This window comes from Pristis pectinata, chromosome 31 (genome assembly GCF_009764475.1).
Source record: "Pristis pectinata isolate sPriPec2 chromosome 31, sPriPec2.1.pri, whole genome shotgun sequence".
In the NCBI taxonomy this organism is placed as follows: domain Eukaryota; kingdom Metazoa; phylum Chordata; class Chondrichthyes; order Rhinopristiformes; family Pristidae; genus Pristis; species Pristis pectinata.
The window spans coordinates 7,814,574-7,829,397 of NC_067435.1; the positions used below are offsets into that span (position 1 = coordinate 7,814,574).

A 14,824-nucleotide genomic window follows, 5' to 3' on the forward strand; every position below is an offset into this window, starting at 1 on the left:
AGGGTCTAAAATTAAATGAAATCATGTGGTTCCTGCTGCAGTGCTATCATGTTTTATTTCACAACATATGGATCAGAAATAAAGATCCATCAATCTGAACAGTGCAGCAACAGTTTGAGTTGTACTGTCAGACTTCAGGTTGCACCGTCACAGAACCGTGCTGCTAACCCACATGGATTCAAACTTCTGGCTTAATACACATGGATTCAAACTTCTGGCTTAATAATCCATTATGAAGACTACTTATCATATTCCGTTACAACATAAAAGAAGGCCATTCACCCCACTGAATCTATGCCAGCTCTCAGGGTGATTCCATTAATCCCATGGCCCCACTTATTTCCCTGTAACCTATTTTCTCTCACATGCCCATCAACTCCCTTGGATTCTCCTAATAACCACCTACTGCGGCCAATTAGCCTACCAGCCAGCACTTCTTTGGGGTGTTCAAGGAAACCACTTTAGCAGTAGAATGCTAGAAATACTCAGCAGGTCAGGCAGCATCCATGGAGAGCCAAACTTTCAGGTTCATTGGATTTCTGTAGATATGGGCAGGCACGGTAATGTAGTGCTTAGCGTAACGCTTTACAGCGCCAATGACCCAGGTTCAATTCCGGCCGCTGTCTGTAAGGAGTTTGTATGTTCTCTCCTCGTCTGTGTGGGTTTCCTCCGGGTGCTCCGGTTTCCTCCCACATTCCAAAGACGTAGGGGTTAGGAAGTTTTGGGCGTGCTATGTTGGCGCCAGAAGCGTAGCGACACTTGTGGACTGCCCCAGAACACTGTACGCAAAAGATGCATTTCACTGTGTGTTTCGATGTACACGTGACTAATAAAGAAACCTTATCTTATCTTATAGAAACTTTATGTAGCAGCAGATAATTAGAGGGAAAAAATATATTTTTGCTCTAAGTACTCATTTTTCTTCCAGCAAACCTACCTCCCTCCCGTCCCATACCTCTGAACAGGAAGAATTCTTACCAACAACTTTGATTTTCTTTTAATGTCCATGTGGCCCTCCCCTCCATGGACTCTGCCTACACTTCTCACTGCCTTGGTGAAGCAGCCGATATGATCAAAGAGCCAACCCATCCCAGACATTCTCTCTTCTCCCCCCTCCCACTGGGCAGAAGATACAAAAGTCTGAAAGCACATACCACCAGGCTCAAGGACAACTTTTATCCTGCTACTATAAGACTATTAAATGAACCTCTTGTACGATAAGATGGACTCTTGACCTCACAATGTACCTCGTCATGGCCTTGCACCTTATTGTCTGCCTGCACTGCACTTTCTTTGTAACTGTAACACTATATTCTGCATTCTGTTATTGCTTTTCCCTTGTACTACCTCGATGTACTGATGTGATAAAATGATCTGTATGGATGGCATGCAAATTAAAGTTTTTTGCTGTACCTCAGTACACGTGACAGTAATAAAAACCAACTTACTATCCAAAGACAATGGTGAGAAGCTCTCTGGAGTGCCTTCAGTACAGACACATCCAAACAGCCCTGAAACATTAGATAACAACAACCCTGTGCATTTAAAATGTACTTCATGGGAGTACTTTCCATACCAAGTCACATGAGGAAATATTAGGTCAAAAACTTGGTCAAAGACATGAGGCAGCTCAAAAGTGGAGACAGTGGCAGGGATCTTTGGGGAGAGTATTCCAGAGCTTGGGGCCTTCATGGCTGAGCCCGTGACTGCCAGTTGTGGATCAAAGAACCCGAGGTGTGCAAGAGGCCAGAATTAGTGGAACACAGAACGTTAGTTGGCCATAGGGTTGGAAGATGTTATGGAGATGTGGAGGGAGCTGTTGATTGCTAGTTTATGGTAGGGTTGGAAGAGGTTAGCGATGGATGAGATGATGAAGGACTTGAAATCAGAGTGGGGTTCAGCTCCCTCAGAACTGCTGGCCTGCCGTGAACACTATTCATCCCAGATGATGAATATCCCTGAAGACCATCTCAAGATCATGCAACCCCTTCCAGCGTTCTGTCCAACAGGGTGGAGATCAGGAGTGTAGCCTCTAATGGCTGATCCCCGCCGACATTCCTTGTCCCGCCGTAACAAGGGTGTGTACAGTACTTTGTAAATCTCCACCTCACTCAAAAGCACACAGTCAAAACCGGTGCAATGTAAGATTTTCACGATGATTCACATTTCCAAATGGCTTATCCCTCCTGTGAGATTCGAGGACTCATTTGATCTCCCCCTATCTCGCTCTGTCACCGTCCCAACTTGTTTAGTGAACTCTACTTGGGGGGGGGGGGGGGGGGGAGGGGGTGACGGGGGTGGTTTTATGAGCTGCCCCCTGGCCGCCACGTTAAGAGCAGCGCTCCTCCCTCAGCCTCGGTACATTGCCGTGGTGGTGCGCGCAGGCAGCAGAGGTGGGGCAGGTAGCGGGAGATGCTGGCGACAGAGTGCAACAAGGACTGGCTTTCCGCGAACTGACCGGCACAGAGACGCGGCAGCCTCACCTCGACAAGAGATCCAACAACGAAAGAAGCGCCAGTGTCTTTCTAACCCAGAAGCCCAACCACAGAAACAGCGACTCCATCGCAGGTATTCTTTTCAACATGTTATAACGAGGGGGGAAATAAAACATACCAAGTTTAACAGTTAACGGGAATGTTAAATGCAACATTTCACAAATAATACATGCTTTTTGGAAAACGTTCGCCTGGGTCATTTGTAATATTAAATCTCACCACATCACCGATTTGAAAATCACGCTATGTTTAATCTTTTTATAGCTGGAATATTTAATAATTTATTGGTATCCTAGTGCAGAGACTCACCGAATACCAACAGAAATGCGGTGTGTTGCTTAAGGAGGTCTAAAAAAGTTTCTGTCTAAGAAATGCGATTTTTAACTGGTTCTGATTATTGCTCCGCTCGCTTTTATTTGCAATGTAACGGGTTGAGGGATTACAGATGCGAGAAAGTACTCAACCTTGCAATGGACGGAAGGTAACAGGACATTCAATTCTCACAGCATCAGCCATTAAGCAAAATTCCTTTCCGCATTCATTTATTTGTGTTTTATTTTCTTCTACTAGGTGAAGGTGCTCGGGAATGGGGCGCAAGGTTAAGTTCTTGAAGCTGGTGTCATTCAGCGTAGGTGTGGAGATGCGGTTGGGGGACTGTTGCAGGAAAGAGTTAATCCCTTTTGAAACCAGTGAACAATAATAATAGAAAGGATTTGTTCTCGGTGAGATTTACAGTGACCGAGGACTCCGAACATCCACGGAAGCCAACCAGTCAGACTCATTTGGACAAAGGTTGTTTCTAATAGACTACAGTGGGGCAAAATAAAACTAGGTTAAGAATCTCACCTGACAAATTAAGTAATTCTCTCCCAAGTTAAAATTGTGGTGGCTTTTATTTAGTATTTTTTAAAAAATCCTTTAAATGATTTGTATTGTTTGGGCTGAAAGCTGTACACTACAGTTGGTTATTTTGGGGGAAATTTTCTGACTTTATATCTGGACCAGTGAGAGAAATAACTCGGCTGTTGTGGTAGATTGCCACCTTCCATTGTAAGACCTACACTTGACTGATTTATGTGAAAAGGGAGATTGGGTTTGGGAGCAGAACGATTGAGTGTTTTGGGGAGAAGGGTTACTTATACCATTAGGGGATACAAGAGAGGTGAAAGACTTTCAACCTTTTGTACTATTGGACAAGTCGGACCTTGGACTCCTGGACTGTGGGTTTTACTCTGCAGAGGAATAATCTTTAATTCCTTTACTGTTACTAGGCTGAACTGCTGAACCATGTTTAAAGTCTAACCTCCAGCTATTAGTCTAGGATCCATGTGTGACTGCTGTGTGACTGCAGCTATTAGACTAGGATCCATGTGTGACTGCTGTGTGAATGCTGTGTGACTGCAGCGACTAGACTAGGATCCATGTGTGACTGCTGTGTGACTGCAGCTATTAGACTAGGATCCATGTGTGACTGCAGCTATTAGACTAGGATCCATGTGTGACTGCTGTGATAAATGTCCTTTAATATGATTTACATGACCTGACCATCAAGTTCTGTGTTACTGTAAAAACTGGTGTATAAGTCTACTTTCTGGACTTTTTTATTTGGAGAAGTGTTGTTGGGCTTAGTGCAGGGAAATAAGTGGAGGAGTGAAATTGATGGAATTGGGAAGAGAGCCAGCACTGGTTTGATGATCTGAGTGTCCTTCTGTGCCGTTCAGCTATTACAGAGATGTGGTTGCAGGACGACCAGGGCTGGGAACCTAATATGCCACGATTCCAAAAGAACAGGCAAAAAGGAAAAGGAGGTTGGGGTAGCTTTGTTAATCAAGGGAGGTATCAGCACAGTGCTGAATAGTGAGGCGGAGGCTGCACTGTGTAATGAATTGACCTGTATGATTGGTATGCAAGACAAGTTTTTCACTGTACCTCGGTACATGACAATAATAAACCAATACCAATACCAATATAAATGCAGTGGATAGTGATGTAGAGTCGGTTTGGGTGAAAATAATGATTAGATGGGGAATGAGTGGCCAAATGTAACATATACTTTTCAAAACATTATTTATTTGGCATTTTCATCTTTATTCAAATTTTCACTCTCAGCAATGAAATTGTGAAACAACACTGCGTTATTAATGGAACAAAGTGTGTTTTAAAATATTTTTTTAATATTATAGATCAATGGTTTATGGGAGAAGGTTATATTATTTTAAACCCAAGAAAGGTGTTTTTTTTATAAAACTGAAGTCCCCAAAAGGGTGGGGAATGGACAGAAAGGGAGGGGGCTGAATTTTACTCTGGATTTTACATTAAGACAACTGTGCAGCACAGAAAAGAGGAAGATGTTAAGGTGGCACAAAATCCAAAAGCCTTAACTATTCGTCTTCTCTCTACAGCTGCTGACTAACATTGTGCTCCATCAGTATAATGTGGGATCGAGGACATTGAAAACCAAAGTACCCATCACATCCATCTCCAATTAGTCCCACTTCCCAGTTCTTTCACCAGAACCACAGTCAATTATTTATCCAATTTCCTTTAGAAAGTGACTGGTAAATCTGACCTCACCTTTTTGGGCACTATATTTCAGGAATGGGCAGTGCATAAATGTTCACCTCTTTTTACCAGTTAGTTTAAATATGTGTCTACTGCTTAGTGACCCACTTACAGTCATATGCTGCCTGTGTATCACATATTTGCTTTAAATACAGCCACCCCAAAAGTAGGGGCAATGGAGTTTCCTGAGGAGAGTACCTCAGGCAACACAACAAACCAGTTACCCAACCCGTCAGTACCATCAGCAAGAAGGTTGAATCACTTAGTCGAGTCACCAGACAATTTAAATGTAAGAGACTCTTTGAAGTTACATTGATTATACAGTCTGAAAGAAGTGAACTTTTTGTTCTAAAGGTATCACCAACTCAGTCTTCCTAGCTTGCAAAATATAATGCAAGCTGTCCAAAATGTTTCAAAAAGTTGGTAGTAGAAGATGTCGTAACTATGGTTCCTGTACAGGGCATGTTGCACAGTGTATAGTGTGGGGTGTGCTGCAGATAATTTTATTATTCGCTATTCAAGATCTGGGAATCGTTGGCAAGGTGGGCATTTGTTGCCTTTCCCTAACTGCCCTTGAGAAGGTGGTGGTGAGCCTCCTTCTTAAACCACTGCAGTCCTCCTGGTGAAAGTGTTCCCAAAGTGCTTTTGGGTAGGGAGTTCCAGGATTCAGATCCAGCAATCATGAAGGAACGGTGATACATTTCCAAATCAGGGTAGTGTGTGACTTGGAGGGGAACCTGAAAGTGGTGGTATTCCTATGTGCCAGAAGCTCTTGTCCTTGTTGGTGTCAAGGTCAGAGGATTTAGAGATGCTGTCTGATGCCAGTAACTGCCATTAAGCATTTTTTTATGCAACCTTTTGGACGCCGGTGTATTGATGGAGCAGTCGACGTGCTCAGGTGAGCTGAGCACTGCTCTGTTTCTGTGAGAGTATAGACACTGGTGTTTATGTGCAATAAATGGCTGCCTTAGAGAGACCGTTTACACTAGTGGACAATTCAAGGAGACACATTTAAAATACGGGCATAAGATACAAGAGGGTTGTGAGGAAAAACTCTCACACACAGAGAGTTGTTACGATCTGGAACTTGCTGCCAGTAGCGGTGGTGGAAGCAGAATCTATCAGTACCTTCAGAAGGGAATTGGATTAACACTTAGGAGAAAACAAATCGGAGGGATATAGAGAAAGAAAAGGGAATGGAACAGATGGATTTGTTCTATTGGAGTGTGCACAGACTGGATGGCTTCCTTCTATGTCAGAACTGCTCTATGATCTTTCTTGGCTTAATTAGCCAGTAAGCCCAGCTCCCATTAGGAAGGTTGTGTGTTCTAGTCTCTAGGCTGACCCTTCAGTATAAAAAGGGTGCTGCACTTGTCAGTGGTTCTGCGTTTCAGATGTTAAACCAATTGCCCCATCTACCTCTTTGGTGATGTAAAAGTCCCATTGCACTTTTCTGAACAAGACCATCTGGCCATTTTCACCTTAAGAGTCTGCAAACCGGCCGCCCAGTTACAACACTGACCATTGCCGTAAAATGTTTTGGGAAATTGAGGCTGAGGAGCTCTCTATATATTATTGCAAGCTTACTTGCTCCCCATTCTATAAAGGGTTCTGAATTTACTGGTTTAAGAAAATAATCTCCACGTTTTATCTGCTCTTCCTTCATGATTTGCACTACACTGCAGCCAAAAACATGTCTGTAAGAAAGATGGAGGTTTTGGAAAAATTCACCAGCCTTAGATTCCAGGCAGGATTTGTTAAATGTCATTCAGTCATCTGTCTTTGAATGGTAGACGTTTACCAGTTTTGAACTCTGATGAGATAAAGTTGTTTTGTAACAATGTACAAACAACAATTTTATTGCTGTGATACTAACCCGGAAGAATTAAAATAAATACTAAAATCATGTAGCAACTTTCACACAAGAATTGTCTGCAGAGTTTTTGTTGTTTTTCAGTGGATGGAGACAGCAGCACAGCACAGCCAGTGTGGTGATGAATGACCTATTCAGCTGCTGTCTCTGTAGCGTTGACATGAGTTAGATGGGATCATAGGGAGAGTTCCCAGCTTTTCTTGAAATAATGCCAAGTCTCTTGAGTCTTCCGGATGTAGAGAAGGGACCTTGTTGTAATGTCTCATCTGAAGGATGCACTGCAGCCTTCCTTCACTTTCTGGGCTTTAAGCCACAATCCAGAGTATGTTTCCACTTGCGAGGGGGCTGGTGTCTAAACTTAGGTGCAGTTACAAATAGAACAATATTGAAAGTAAGTATCTGGGATTGTATTGTTTATTTAGGAAGTAAAAGTAAAGAGGGGAAACTGGAGCTAGACAAAGCCCTTCAGACTGAAGCATAGACTTAGAACTTTAGCCTGGTCATAACAGCAGATGTAACTAAATCGACTGCCAATTATTTTTATTAACCCAGTGGCTTCTGTCAAACATTGCAGGGACAAGTATATCAGTAAAAAAAAACTGCACCTGGGGAAAATTCAATGCAGTGGCTACTGTTGGTAACTAATATTTGGTTAACTGAGATGGTCTACGGAGCAATAATGAAATCTTGCATTTGTATGGTGCCTTTTATATTAGACATGCCCCAAGACATGTCCCAGGAACTTTATCAAAGAAAGTGAGACTCGGCCTCATTAAGATGGAATAAAGCTTGGTCGAAGAGTTGGAGTTAAGGAGAGAAAAAGATGTGGGGAGGGTTGGAAGTACCTTCAGAGCGTAAGCTCGCTGGCTGAAGGCACAGCCACCAATGGTGGAGCAACAAAAAATTGGCCTTGGGTTGAGTGCAGAAACCTCTGAGGGCTTAAGGAAGATAGTAAAGAAGTGCTGAGGCCATGGAGGGATTTGAAAATAAGAATGGGAATTGTAATACTAGGTACACAGAGGTGACAGGTAAGAGAAAGGCTTGCACTTGAATAGCTCACCTCAGGAAGTCCAAGGAGCTTTACATTTAATCCAAAGAGCAGCCACTGTCGTAGCATTTGAGACCCAGCAGTGGAGAGACTCTCCCGTGTAGGAATGAGATAATGACCAAATGATGCTGAGTTCATATGTAGAATCACACAGCATGGAAACAAGCCCTTTGGCCCACTCTGTTCTGATCATCAAGCACCTATTTACACTAATCCTGTTTTTATTCTCCCGACATTCCCAACAACACCCGCCAGGTTCTACCAGGCACCTACACACTCGGGGCAACTTACGATGGCCATTTAACCAACCCCATGCATATCTTTGCAATGTAGAAAGAAAGCAGAGACCCAGGGGAAACACACATAGTGACAGGGAGAACATGCAAACTCCACACAGACAGACAGCACTGTTCTCTAGTAATGTTAAATGAAACATAAATATTAACCAAACCATCAGGATTAAGTCCTCAGCTCTTGTTGGAAATAGCCATGGGAAATTTCATATCCCTTTGTATGTGAGAGAGAGGGAGAAAGAGAGAGAGGAAGAGAGGGGGAGAGAGAGAGCGAGAGAGAGAGAGCAGAGATGAGATTCATGCCTCATTTGTATCCTCAACTGTGAAGAAACTTTCCACCAGGGAACACAGAGGCTGGTTTGATGAGAATGATCACGAGATACAGGAGCCAATAATTCATAAACATAAGCTGCTCCATCGCTACTGAAGGGTATAAAGCAGCCAATAGGCATCTGAAGGCTGAGGTCCAACAAATAAACATGTACTAGTGGTGAGTGGAAAGAGCACTGGAGATTCAAGAACGAGCCAACAACCACAAAGTGAGTGGACTTGTCAGCCTGTCAAAATCATCTCTCACCAGACATTGGTGACAAAATTAACTCTGACTGCAGTGCACCCATAGTCAGTGATGTCCCAAGGAAAAGAGCATTTGGAGACAAAGATGTCAACCACAGCATGATGTAAATGGTCGACCAAACAGCAGCACTCCTTGCCCACCTGTAACTATGGTAACTGGGGATAACCTGTAGCAGGTGCCCCAAAGCACTGGAGACATACCACTGGAGACGTACCACGGCTCTTGGGCTGTACTCCTTGGAGTTCAGAAGAATGAGGGGGGAACCTCATAGAAACATTTCGAATGTTAAAAGGCCTGGACAGAGTAGATGTGGCAAAGTTGTTTCCCGTGGCAGGGGAGTCTAGTACAAGAGGGCACAACTTCAGGATTGAAGGGCGCCCATTCAGAACAGAGATGTGGAGAAATTTCTTTAGCCAGAAAGTGGTGAATCTGTGGAATTTGTTGCCACGGGCAGCTGTGGAGGCAAAGTCATTGGGTGTATTTAAGGCAGAGATTGATAGGTATCTGAGTAGCCAGGGCATCAAAGGTTATGGTGAGAAGGCGGGGGAGTGGGGCTAAATGGGAGAATGGATCAGCTCATGATAGAATGGCGGAGCAGACTCGATGGGCCGAATGGCTGACTTCTGCTTCTTTGTCTTATGATGTCTCCACAAGATCCTCCTAATCCATCGGCAGGATAGGTGAACTTCTCTCGGGGCAATATCCCTGGCATTGAGGATCTGAACACGGTGCAATGGTCTTCACATTGTCCACCTGGCTGAGACTAGATTCCCGCAACAATCACACAACTCTTGAGTTCAGTCACGGCAAGTGATCCCAGGAGGTCAAAGAAAATGCGTCAAGGGCATTCTCAAACCTCCTTAAAGAAAATTAACATCATCACTGACTCATGGGAATCCCTGGCCCAGGGATGATTAAAAGATGGACAACTAGACTGGAGTACACAGTCTGTTTAAATGCATGTGAAGACAAAGCACAAGAGCATGAGTACAGAACCATCTGCGCAACCACATGACTCACTATCCACCTCAAAACTCACAGAGCTATATTAGAAACAAGTCACGCTCAACACCAAAGGACTACCTAAGAGGAGGTAAAAGGTCCCATCACTGCAACGCTCAGCCTAGATTTAAGTGCTTGAGTCTTTGGAATGGGGATAGAACCATCTGACTCAGAAACAAGGGTGCTACCCACTGAGACATTGGTAAACAAGGCTAGATACAAGTTAGCTTCAGGCAGTAGAGTTATGAGTTTAAGCTTAAAGAAGGCACAAGGTGGAAGTTGACATGAATAGTTGCTTATAGAGGTAGCAAAAGCATGGACTAGGAATTCAACAGTGGTGGGGACTAGAGGCATTATAAAGGGTTAAGGGTGTAATCCAGTTCCTAACTACTGATGAACCTAAACCTCTCAAGCTTTATTCTTACAAGTCGTGACGTCAGTGAAACTCTTAATTGGATTACCATCTTATAATTTGTTAGAAGTGTTCATTATCATCCAAACAGCACAAAGCTCAGACAGGTCAGAGTGAGGTTGGACCAGTTAGTTGGGCAATGTCTGCCTTTTTAAAATTCATAAACTGTTCAATCAGGGAAAGAAGCATGAGTTGAGCACATTAAATCTTGGAACAACCAAGATAAAAAGTTGTCTCTTGCTAAATATGCTCTGATAATTTCGGTAATTTTAAGGTGAAATATTGTACATAAGACAGGAGACGTTCAGTCTCCACATCAAGCGCTCCCAGATCAAATATAGTATTGTTAGATAAAGAATGAAACTTCCTCTGTTCTACCAACTTCACAAGGTGGCTGTCTCCCACACCAGTGTGACATTCTTCCATCTTACCTTCAGGTTTGAGACATTCCCTGTGCAGTTTTCTTGGAATAAGAGTGTCTGTGCATATTTCACAAGAGGGTCTTACCTCTCAACAAGTTCACCTTATCAGGTCTGTGTTGGAGCTTGGTATCAAAAATGAACAGCTATCCATTGAGTGCATTTGGAGAACAAAGGAAAGCTAACATACAGGAAATTTTGGAAATACTTAGCAAGTCAGGTAGCATCTGTGGAGAGAGACAGAGGAGTTAATAGTTTCAGGTAGACGATGATACACTGCTTCACTCTTTACAGATACCACCTGTCCTGCTGAGTATTGCTTTAAAAATGCACAAAATGTGGGCATGCTATGTTGGCGCCGGACGCTATGTGCTTTTAACTGCTTTAAAAATGTAACTGCATTTTCTCTTACTCAATGCCCTTTTCCTGGAACTAATGCCGAATTTCAAAATTAGTGCCAGAGAAGAATTGTAATAAATAAACATTTTACTAATCTGTCGCACAGTAGTGCGGTTTGATCTGTTGGAAACAAACATGTTTCATAGCCAGTCAGATTGGGGATGCTTGTTTACTTCTGGTTATAACATCAGAACACAATAAGCCTCAAGTTTTAGAGTGACCTCACTGTCTGATCCCCACCCCATTACTGATAGAAGTTTATAAAACTTCCTGACAGAAGTTTAAAAAATCATGATGGGGAGTCAGAATAACTTCCCCAAGGTAGAAATGTCAAATACTAGGGGACATGTATTTAAGGTGCGAGGGGGAATGTTTAAAAGGGATTTGTTTAGCCAGTTTTTTATACAGAGAGTGGTGGGTGCCTGGAACAGGCTGCCAGGGGAAGCAGATACAATAGTGGTGTTTAAGGGGCTTTTAAATAGGCACATGAATATACAGGGAATGGAGGGATACGGACCATGTGCAGGCAGAAGGGATTTTGTTGAATTTGGCATCATGTTCGGCACAGAGATTGTGGGCCAAAGGGCCTGTTCCGGTGCTGTACTCTTCTGTCACTGCCAGTTCTGTTCCTCCTGGAGACATTCCCTATTAAAGTGAAACACTACATGCTGAGGGGCACCTTTCTCTTTAAATGTTCTCAACTTTCCTTCTTTCTCTTCCAGGTTCAACGGGAGTGCCAAAATGCTGTGGATTGCCATTGTTTTGTTATGTGGGACTGTTAAACAGCTGGATGCAACCTGCCAGGCAACTGGGAGCCACAAAGCTTCCCCAAGCCCTGAACCAGAACTTCATGACTGCCCATTATATGCGAAGAGTAAGTGATTACAGATTGTATGTAGCATGGATAGAGACCATGCAACCCAAATGCTCTATGCCTGTGTTTTTATGCTGCTCGTGAATCTAATTTTTCAGGAAAAGAACACTCTATTTCATTTCTCCTGGTGTGCTTACCTGGTATACATTCAATGCTAGGATCATACAGCACAGAACAAGGCCCTTTGGCCCACCAGATTGGGGCTGACCATCAAGCACCTACTTATGCTAACCTCATTTTTATTCTCCTGACACTCCCAACAACTCCCCCCTCACCTGCACACTAGGGGGCAATTTACACTGGCCATTTAACCTACCAACCTGCACGTCTTTTGGTTGTGGGAGGAAACCAGAGCACCTGGGGGTAACCCACACACTCACAGGGAGAACGTGCAAATTTCACTCAGACAGCACCGGAGATCAGGATCGAACCTAAGTCTCCGTCGCTGAAAGGCAGCAGTGTTACTTGCTGCACACTGCACTGCCCCTCCCAATACTGCGTGCATTAATTGTCTCCCTCACTGAACTCCTCTTTCTCACTCTGCTCTGAATAAAGACATCTCTCCTCATTGGTAACTGTACTATATTTAGCACCGAAATCTTTTGATCTTTTTTTTTGGGTCAGTTCAAGAAGTCCTTTTGGTTTTTATCTCTGCTCAGCAACACCAGTTATTTCCAGATATTAAAAAAAACAGTCACGGCATCGACTTTTGGTCTCTGTAAAGAACAACTAAATCAAAATCAGTAATAACAATTATGGGATAGTTTCTGGTCTACTTTAATTCTTTCTTCAATAAATGTTTAAGTTTCTTTCATATAATTGTGAAATTCTATTTTTTGTTTCATTTTCAATCTTGATTTTACCCTTCTGGCCTTTTTTTTAACCACCGTAACATGCATTTGGTGTTTTGAAAGTCAGATGCAACATTCATAAAGTAAAGTGAATAAGGATGTAAATTCTGCAAGGCTGACATTTATTACTGGCACAGAATTTTATCATTGGGAAATAAATGAACAAACAATTATATGGAGAGGTGTTTATGAGAACTTAGACCGTACCCTATAATGGACTGGGACTAAAAATCGGTCCTGGCACCTAAAACCCAAGTCAGGGATGTTGAAAGCTGAGGTTTCACATGATTAGGCAATGCAGAGATAAGATAAGATATCTTTATTAGTCAGATGTACATCGAAACACACAGTGAAATGCATCTTTTGTGTAGAGTGTTCTGGGGGCAGCCCACAAGTGTTACCACGCATAGCATGCCCACAACTTCCTAACCCATACATCTTTGGAATGTGGGAGGAAACCGGAGCACCCGGAGGAAATCCATGCAGACATAGAACATAGAACATTACAGCACAGTACAGGCCCTTCGGCCCACGATGTTGTGCCGACATTTTATCCTGCTCTAATATTTATCTAACCCTTCCCTCCCACCATTTCTCTATCATTCATGTGGCTATCTAAGAGTCTCTTAAATGTTCCTAATGTATCAGACACGGGAAGGACATACAAACTCCTTACAGACAGTGGCCGATATCACATATAATTGGGAGGAATGGATAGGGTGTGTGTTATTTTTACACTGATTGCATTAGGTGTTGTATTTTCAGGAAGACCGGCCTACCTTGAGTGCATCACCTTGCCGGAGTTGGTGGTTGGCCATTCTGGGTCTATTCTATGGTCCTATCTGTATTTGCTGTTCCTGGTATTCTGCCTGGAAACATTTTCTCTGCTTTTATTAAAGCCATTCTTAATCAGAAAAAGACCCACAATGAAGGCAAGGGATAAGATTGAGCTAAAGTATATGGTCTATATACTTTACCTAAGGCCTTTGAGCTTTGTGTTATGGTTTTGGAAATGAACGTGTTTAATGAGCAAAGTGCCACTTTATGACCTATATTTTTTTGTTTAATCATTGAGATCCGAGAAGTATGAGATATTCATTCTCCTCTGCCTGTTTGTGTCCTGATACTACCTCGTACCATGAACTGGGGTGGCTGGGTTATACAGCCAAATAAGTATTTGGAGGTTCAGTGTGAAAGAATGTAACGCTCTTCTAGCCTCAGGTAGTCAGTGCCCCTGTGTGCCTTCAGGTCTAGTAAAACATCAACATAAATATTGCAAGAGATGATGCATCAGCTTAAACACAGAATCTTTAGCACTGTTCATCAGAATCATGCAAGATCCCCCAAGAGCTCAGAGTAGCTGACAGTTCATCTCATTTTCAGTTTGTGGGATTATGTTTGCTGTGTGTTCTTACATAACAAGAAAACCATCCTATTGGTTTTGAAGCAATTTGGGACAGCCTACCTTTTGCAAAGACCCTGCATTAACAGCGACCTTCTCAGTAAAAGGTGGGTGGCCATTCCGGGTCTATTCTATGGTCCTTTCTGTATTTATCGTCGTAGTTGGTGATGTAGCTGGTAGAACTGCTGCTCCACAGCTCCAGTGACCCAGGTTCAATCCTGACCTCCATGCTTGTCCATGTGGAGTTTGCATGTTCTTTCTGTGACTGTATGGGTTTCCTCTGGCTGCTCTGGTTTCTTCCCACATCCCAAAGATGCACAGGTCAGTGGGTCATTATAAATTGCCCCTAGTGTAAAGGTGAGTGGTAAAAATTGGGTTGAGTTGATGGGAATGAGGGAAGAATGAAGTTAAGAGGATTAGTGTAGGATTAGTATAAATAGGTGCTGATGTGGACTTAGTGGCCAAAGGATCTGTTTCCATGCTGTGTGACTCTAAGTGATCCACTGTTAAATAATTCAGACATTCAATTAAATATATCATGGCTTTACATAGATCCAATGAAAGGGCTAAAAAAAAAATTTCAACCATCCTTATAGATTGGAGTCTGGATTCATATG

General features: G+C 42.9%; 1 protein-coding gene across 1 annotated transcript in view; it reads left to right on the forward strand.

The window, feature by feature from the left end:
* Window positions 1-2,310: 2,310 nt before the first annotated feature.
* The window catches only part of LOC127585081 (riboflavin-binding protein-like), a 53,074-nt gene continuing 40,560 nt past the window's right edge, over window positions 2,311-14,824 (forward strand). The window contains exons 1-2 of the mRNA XM_052042241.1: window positions 2,311-2,568; window positions 11,803-11,954. Coding sequence (XP_051898201.1) covers window positions 11,822-11,954 — 133 coding nt within the window. The 5' untranslated portion in view covers window positions 2,311-2,568; window positions 11,803-11,821. The remainder of the gene's footprint in view (window positions 2,569-11,802; window positions 11,955-14,824) is intronic.